We start from the raw sequence: 8,731 nt of genomic DNA on the forward strand, positions 1-8,731 counted from the left end.
TCACAACTTCCATCAAGATTTGGCAACCAAATGGTAGATGTAAATAGAAATCAACTAAGAAAGGGGTGGCTGCCAAACATGCTATATATATGACAATTGACCTTGTACTAAACCCAAAACATGTGTCACAGATCACAATGACCAACAATCCCAAGGTTAAACAACATATAATTCTTATCCTCGTAAAACTACACCTGAACGCCACATGAAGTCATGAACCAAACAAAAACATTATGTCAAAAGCAAACTCTACATAAAAATCCACAACATGTGCAAGTTCAAACTAACCCTATAAATTTCCAACTTCACAAAATATTGTGTACACACTAACACACCACATAGGCACATACTCAAAGAGCAAAAGACCACCTATATATTCATGCCTTTATTTTGTGTAACGAAAATACCAACATTAAGCTTGGGTCTAAAAAAAATAGACAAACCCATATCTCCCCCCCATGCACCAAAAATTTGCACATCCTCATCATCATCATCATCATCATTTTCGCAATAAATGGCGCTTAAATTCATCATATAATAATAATAACAACAAAGTTGCTTCTACACTTTCTTCTTCTGTAATAATAATGGAAGAAGAGATGAAGAAACAAGAAGGGGAATACAGTAAAGAATTGGGAATTGCTGTTAGTGTTGTGCAGATGGCTTGTTCTCTTTGTCAAACAGTGCAAGAGAGTTTGGTTTCTAATAAAAGTAATAGTGATCAGGTTCAGTCTAAAGATGATAATTCTCCTGTCACTGTTGCAGGTATATACTTTTTTTTTCTTTAATTGCCCATGTTTAATATTTTATTTTTAAGAATGGGTAACTTTTGGACTGGAATAATTTGTTTAAGGTAATATGAAATATATATATATACATTAATGGTCTTTTTCAAGGGATAAGTTGTATATAATAGAATGGAGGAAGTTGTTGGGAAACATTGTAGATGATAGAGGATAGACTTATTCGTTGGAAATTGTTTTTTTTTTCCTTCTTATTCATATTGATGCTAGAGGGTGAATTGTCAGATGTTCCTTCTTAGAATACAAAAGAACGGGAGCATAGTTGCTTTCGAAGGTCTTACTTGCATTAGATAGTACTCGTAAGTCATCGTTATACTTTCATTTCAAATAAATTATGTCGTTGCGCCAAGGCTCAGATGATAGGATTGTTTGCCATGTTGTGAAAGTATGGTTACACTTATATGTATTCCTACTAGAATGTTTTTTGAATTGGGGCCATGAGATGCAAGTTAGAAGGATAATTCCTTCATTCTAGAGCAAGTGTTACAAAAACGCTCGCCATGACTTTACTGAAAGAGGGATACATATGATTCCCGGATACGGACTTGTATATTTGGTACCACACAGAGTTGTCACAGTTAACTGGATTTAAAAGTTTTAAGATGGGCATGAAAGTGCCATTGTGCCGACGTGTCCAGTGTTTGCAGAAGACACACTAACGTAGTATATACTACGTGAGCAGGTTAAAAGAAATGATTCTTGACACAAAAAAGTACAGAGATATGTATTGTGGACTAACACGACAAGGTCTGTTCATCATCCTCTTCTTTTTTGTCTCCTGGTAAGTGAGGGATATGTATCGACAAGTATCTGACTGACATCAGTGTCTTATCGTGCTAATACGGGTACGAAAACTAAGTAGTAAGGAGAGGTATCCGAGTATCGTAGGTGGATACAGGTGTTAGTGCTCAAGGCACATACTAAGTTTTGTCATTCAATGGTTAAAAAGAACCTAGAAAGATAATTCAGAAAGTTAGGTCTCTACTGGCATGAATACCATTTGATTGTATATGAGTGTGGAAATTGGAGTCACTACATAAGAATGACGCTCTGCTTCAAGCTAGGATGAGTTGTTTCATTTAAGTCATAGAAGAGAGATGATGGACTTATCTGCTTTTGACATGAAGATGTGATTGCTAAGGCAAATTGTTGAAGTAAAGATACGATTGCCAAGTATCTGAATTGGTGGTTTTTCCTTGAGATGAAAATTGGCTGGATACTTCTTACATGCAAGTAGAAAAAGTGGAATAGGTTCCTGAGCACTCACCGACTACTGACTTTATGATTCTGCGAGAAGTGTTAGTGCTTAATTTAGGCAACAAGTGTCAGTCAATAGCTTAAAATTCCAATTTTGATTGTATATTCTAGAACTTTAGTTCACTTGAAGATTTATATTTTCAATCAGTGAGAAGATTTATGTGTAACATTGCCAGTTTGAGATGTGGTTTGCTGCAAGTCCTATATATATGGGCTTGCTCTTTTTTCTGCCCTAAAACTGTTTAAAAAAGGTTTTTGTTTTTTTTTCACATGATAACCATCAACTGAACATGATTCATGGTAAGATGAACAAACATACACTGAGTACATTACCATGAATAATAACGGTCTCTGGAAACATAAAGTATTGAGGGTGTGAACTTATCAGTTTAACTTCTTCCTCAGAATGTCTATATCATTGCTGACTTGCCTTAATGCTCATAATGAAAAGTGCTGTTTTCATACTATTTTGTACCCTGTGTTTCAAATGCACTAACAAACTTCAAAAGAATCTGTCTATCAGGTTTATGTTGGTCCATGTCATTTATACAGAGACTTATGAAAGTCTGATTTTCACTGTTTAAACGTGTCTGATTTTGTTTATTTAAACAGACTGGAGTGTCCAAGCAACTGTTAGCTGGGTACTTTCGGAGTGCTTTGGGAGTAGCTATGTATCGATTGTTGCCGAAGAAGATGTTGAATCTCTTTCGAGATCTGATAATATCAGCCTATTGGAGGCTGTCGTCGAGACTGTCAATGCTTGCCTAGCTGAAGCACCTAAATTTGGACTTAGTTGTCCAGTCAAATCCCTTGGGACATCAGAGGTTCTTGAGGCCATCAGCAGATGCAACTCAACTGGTGGTCCCAAAGGAAGGCATTGGGTACTTGATCCTGTGGATGGAACACTGGGTTTTGTTCGCGGTGACCAATATGCTGTAGCTCTAGCCATGATAGAGGATGGAGAAGTTGTGCTTGGAGTGTTGGGTTGTCCTAATTATCCAATGAAGAAAGAATGGCTCAGTTATCACCATCGCTATTACTGGATGATGTCTAAGTTGTCTCCATCCTCGTCTGAATCATGGGACCAAGGCTGTGTGATGTATGCAAAGAGAGGCAGTGGAGAAGCGTGGATGCAGCCATTAGTTAACACCAACATGGAGTACGTGTGGCCAAACTCAGCAAGGCCAATTCGTGTATCCCCCATTGATGACCCCACACTAGCTACATTTTGTGAACCAGTTGAAAAGGCCAATTCAAGCCACTCCTTCACAGCTGGACTGGCTCACAGTGTTGGACTTAGGTGCATCTCCTAAACTTGTCTATGCTTTAAGAATTTGTTCCTCTAATCTTTCTCAACTAATAATTCTATTTACTCTGTGTGTTTGTTCTTCCTCAGTTGCACAGTTGCAGGGTGTAGACAAAAACATTTATTTTGAGAGCATAACAAAACTACATAGCATGATATGTTTGGTTAATATTTAACCTGAAAAGGGTTTTAGTAGAAAATATTTCAACAATTTTAACGCTACTACTGTCTAGATATAAGCAAATAAATATTTCTGTTTTATATTTCAACATTTAGATTCTTAGAGTTATTTTCCTATTCAACCAATAAAATTAGTCACATAGAAGTGGGAAATGTGTTTGTGAAGTCAGGGTAGAAATGTTTGTAAATATTAGTTATATGATTGCTTTGTAGATAACTTTTTAGTTTCAGATATATTTGTATTTTCCTACTGTGTTGAAGTTAACAAACGAACGAACTTTTAATTGCTTTTCCTTTCATAATGACTGATGCTTCGTTTTATCCTCTATTATTGACATGTGCACTTCTGGTTCTAATATTCTACAGGCACTCGGCTGGTAAAGCTTAGTCGCCTAATTTTATTTATATGCAGATATATGTTTAACTTCGGAATAAAATTAAAAAATTCACTACAAGGTTGAGGGTATCATAGTTCTTAACATCCAAATCAGTATGATCTGATATTAGACTACAGTTGCATGGAATGTTCTTTGCTTTCTCTATGTTACGTGGAATAGCTTAGTTCCGCATCAATTGTTATAAACAATTTTCTCGTCCTGCTGCCAAATTGCAGAAAGCAGCCATTGCGTGTCTACAGTATGGTGAAGTATGCAGCCATAGCTCGAGGAGATGCTGAGATATTCATGAAATTTGCCAAGGCAGGATATAAAGAAAAAATATGGGATCATGCGGCAGGTGTTATTATAATACAAGAGGCTGGTGGCGTTGTTACTGATGCGGGAGGGCGCCCATTAGACTTTTCGAAGGGTATCTTTCTAGAAGGTCTTGATCGAGGCATAATTGCTTGTTCTGGAGCCATACTTCATGAAAAGATTATTGGAGCTGTTTATGCTAGCTGGGACTCCTCTAATTTATGAAATTTTCAATGCTATATCAATTATCAGTGGAAGGAATGCCATTTCCATCATTTGCCGGGGTAAGCTTACTAGAGCAAATCATTCTTAGCCATACTTGAAGATCTCATGTATACTATCTGCGACTTTAATAAGTTAAAGCTATTTTTTCACAGAGGCATGACAGAGTGAGGTCTGACGTACCTTTGTAAATACCTATTCTAATAAAAATTGTAAATTTCCAATTTACCACTCTAGTGCATTGACTTCAATGATAATTGTGTTTTCTCAATTTAAATTCATGCCTTATATCATTACTAAGTGAATGTTCTGAGGAAACTCCCTGAGCTACTAAGTATGCACTATGCAGTCAATGGCGCACCAAGGCGAGCCTTGGCCCTACGCTAAGCTTGAGAGCCAGATCTAGGCTCTAGTTACAGGTTCTAGGTACATGAGAGCCTAGGGGATCGCCTAGGGATAGTATAGGCGCACTATTTTCAGACATTAGCCCTGGCGGCTTTGCACTTATTGATGCAGAGCATTAGTTCGTATGTCAAGTGTTATACGTGTGCTCCCCATAGTTGAGTCCAAGCCCATGGGTCGTGAGCCCACTAGTTTAGTTATTCTATTTTAGTTGTTGACACATGTCGTGTTCCTATTGGCTTATAGTTTTTAAGATTAGTATAAATAATGGGCTTGTAATTAGGGTTTTGGAAGAGTTGTGTTATTGAGAATATTTCAGAGAGAAATAAAGATTTGTTTTAGTTTTAGTTGTTTTGTTTAATTCAAGAGTAGATTTGATAAATTGAAGCTTCCGCCAGTTTAATCTACATCATTTGGTATCAGAGCACGAATCGTTCCTGAGTAAAATCCAATTTTCTTTTTTCTTATTCGTTTTAATTTTTCGTGTTACTGTTCATCGGTAATGTTCACGAAACACTGTTCATCGGGAACACTATTCACGCGTTACTGTTCGCCTGAAAATTATTTTTATGTCTTTGTCTTCTTTCAAGATCAAAGTTTTAATTTTTATGCCGTATATCAAGAAACCAGAGATGGAACACCTAGAAAAAAATTATCAGGGTTTGAATGCCAAGTTTGAAGCTATGCAAGAAACCTTGAATGCACTTCTAGCTGCCCAACAACAAAATTCTAGGGTTTCTCCAGAAGTTAGTTTACCTTATCAGCAGCCGTCACAAGTCACAAGTTCCACCATTAATAGCGCCTTCTCAGAGTTTTCAGACACCGCCAGTTTCTATGCCATTCGGCTATTATCTAGATCTCTATCAGCAGTAGATGATGTATCAGGGTTATTCTCCTTATTATCAGTCTTGGAATCCTAGTCAGTATCAATCTGTGCCACAGTATGTGCCTAACCATAATCTGGGATATGCGCCTATGCCAAGTTATTCTCAACAAGAATTTTCTAGGTTACAGACTGCTCCAGCGCCGCAGGGTCTTGAAGTGGTAAGTGCGCCTATTGTGACTATAGTACTCTCGCCTCCTATCTTGGTCACTACTATTGCACCAACAGATACTGTCTTGCTAGAACAGGTTGCAGACCAATACCAATCACTGTGTCCTTTTGATATTCGGTCTGGTCTCTCGACTCCTCACCCAGGTCTTATTGATACAGTTGCAACAGCAGACCAGAAACGAGTTGAACAATGGCTCCAGTATGACTATCCAGTCGAGGTTCCTCCATTAGTTCGTGAACCTTTTAATCTTCCAGCTGTTATTCCTCCTCAGCGTGGGGGAAGACCTAATTCTGCGCAAGAGGAACATGATAGTTTTTTAGATACTCCACCCATATTTGATGAATACGGAGCAGATGAATCTGAATTTTGTGTGCCTACTCCCTCTTTGCTTAGGAATCTTTTTGTTGAGTATGCCGATTCAATTTGGGAGGATTTTGATATTAAATATACAAGGCTCTTTAGTTATGTGCATCTAAAGTTACAATTGGAGACATTATGGTGCATTCTTATTCTTGTGAGTAATTATCTGGGCAAAATTCAAGGTCGAATTCGTTTGAATAGCGGGAGAGTGATGGGCATCGGCTACAGCGAATTTCATCAGTCAATTGCGTATACAAACTCGAGACGAGTTCTTTTCAACCCAGGGAGAATGATGCAGAGCATTAGTTCGTATGTCAAGTGTTATACGTGTGCACCCCTTAGCTGAGTCCAATCCCATGGGTCGTGAGCCCACTAGTTTAGTTATTCTATTTTAGTTGTTGACACATGTCGTGTTCCTATTAGCTTATAGTTTTTAAGATTAGTATAAATAATGGACTTGTAATTAGGGTTCTGGAAGAGTTGTGTTATTGAGAATATTTCAGAGAGAAATAAAGATTTGTTTTAGTTTTAGTTGTTTTGTTTAATTCAAGAGTAGATTTGATAAACTGAAGCTTCCGCCAGTTTAATCTACATCACTTATTCTTTCTTTTTATACGCATCACTTTTAATACACCAAAAACTTTAGCCAGAAAAGGAAAACAACCGAAAAAGTGGTATTTGCCTATTCCCCTTTTTTTTTTTCCTCTTTTATTTTACTTCATTTAACTTTTTTATCTGCTTATTCTTCCCTTTTCATCATTTTTTATCGGAATTTTTTTTTCCAAAGCATTCAGATAAACTACTGATACTTAAAACTTTGGAACACTAGGAACGTTTTAGGCATATAGAAAAACAAACTTAAGCTTTCCATGTTAATCTTCAGCCATGTCACAATAAACCTCTAGCTGTGATTGAGAAATTCAATCAGTATGTTGTCATTTAGGATACAAAGAGTTTTCTTTAATTTTTAGGGATAGGTTATCAACCAAATGCCATAGACTACTTTTCAGTTTCTCTATTAATATTCATCTGTATTTGTTCAATAGAAACATGTTTAACTAGCAAAATAACTTACTGTGTTTATTTTTGTATTAAATGTGCCACACATATCTGTATGTATTGTTTCCATATTTAAAATAATAAAATGTGTTAGACAGAAGGAGATGACACAGTGTAGTCGAGAAACTATCATGTGCTAGACTCTAGGCTATGCGCCTCGGCTCAACCTTGGCAGCGGCGCCTAGCCATTGCCTGAGCCTGTGACTACATTCTGAGCTTGCTGGCAGCGAGCCAGGAGTGTTGGTTGTTGTGGTCGCGAAGATTCATCACTACTAAGTTTGTGGCTGTTCGGACTGTAGAAGAAGTGTTTTGTTTGAGTTGAAGAAAAGGGTGGAGAGACGAACTGGTCTGTCAATGGTGATTTTAGCTGGACCACAATGGTGGTTGCCTAGTGGAATCTAGCCCTTGTTCATGGGTTGTGATCTAATGCTCTTTTGTAGACCCTCTTTAGGGTTTCTTGCCCTGTTCATTGGTGGCCACGTGGGTTATTCAAAATTAGGGCAATTTTGACCCTGTGTCCCGGTGTATTATTGGACCTTCTAGAACCTCTGACGTAAGCCCTTTTGAGCTTGGGCTTCTTTTGGTGTTCATGGTCCGCTCCATTTACGACTGGACTATGAGTCCGGTCCGAAATAAAGTTCACCCCATGACCAATCTGCCAGCCAATTCGGTGTTGTTCCTCATGGTCTGGGTCCCACAGAATTACACAGTTATTAGTGATATTCTTCCACCAGGTTAATTTCTGTCAATTCTTCTTCCATCAATTGAGGTTCTACATTGACGTTAACTCATGAAAAATTGCAGGATACGATGCTGAAGAGGGTTGGTTATGGAGCTCAGTCAGCTCACTAAGACCTTACTCATTTACACTCTTCATTTACCTAAAGAATGAAAGGATGCCCTACCAGTTAGTGCTACCGCCAAGGGATTGCCTCACCTTTTAAGAAGTATGTTGTTTCTTGGATGTGCTCCCTGACTCAGTGAGCAAATCATATATCTTTGTAAAGTTGTTCGATTAACTATAAATGGTATGATCCTCTTTTATGTTTTTCCTTTCGATTTAGACAAGAATATGGCATATATAAACTGCTGAGCATAGTCAATTAATAGATGCTGACCATTTTTGCATGTAATTGTGTACAGAGCCGAGGTAGACATCACATTTACATTCTCATCTTATTATTCTTTTTTTTTTCCAGATAACGAAATGTCTTCATTACTACTATAATGGTTCAAAATCGTTCCCTGAATGTATAATATTATTAACACTATTTAAGTTGAGACATGAAAAAACAGTGTTGCAGATCAAGAGATCAGATAAATGCAATGGTGTTAGGAGGGGAGGTCTGGTGGGATAAACATGAGACTGTCAATAACAACTGAATAACGCCAGAT

General features: G+C 37.6%; 1 protein-coding gene across 3 annotated transcripts; it reads left to right on the forward strand.

Moving 5' to 3' along the window:
• Positions 1-220: 220 nt before the first annotated feature.
• Positions 221-8,464, forward strand: HL (HAL2-like protein). Of its 3 annotated transcripts, none has more exons than XR_015207689.1 (4): positions 221-765; positions 2,673-3,360; positions 4,160-4,522; positions 8,141-8,464. XR_015207689.1 is itself a non-coding variant. In XM_086582590.1 (3 exons), exons 1-3 carry the CDS (start codon positions 459-461, stop codon positions 4,461-4,463), a joined length of 1,299 nt encoding a protein of 432 aa, XP_086438716.1. In that variant the 5' UTR covers positions 322-458; the 3' UTR covers positions 4,464-4,688. The 3 variants fall into 3 exon arrangements, 1 of the variants encoding a protein (XP_086438716.1); XR_015207690.1 differs by having other exon boundaries at positions 409-765; positions 7,431-8,464; XM_086582590.1 differs by lacking the exon at positions 8,141-8,464 and having other exon boundaries at positions 322-765; positions 4,160-4,688.
• The last annotated feature ends 267 nt before the right edge of the window (positions 8,465-8,731 follow it).

The sequence above is a fragment of the Coptis chinensis genome, chromosome 9 (genome assembly GCF_015680905.1).
Source record: "Coptis chinensis isolate HL-2020 chromosome 9, ASM1568090v1, whole genome shotgun sequence".
Lineage (NCBI taxonomy): Eukaryota > Viridiplantae > Streptophyta > Magnoliopsida > Ranunculales > Ranunculaceae > Coptis > Coptis chinensis.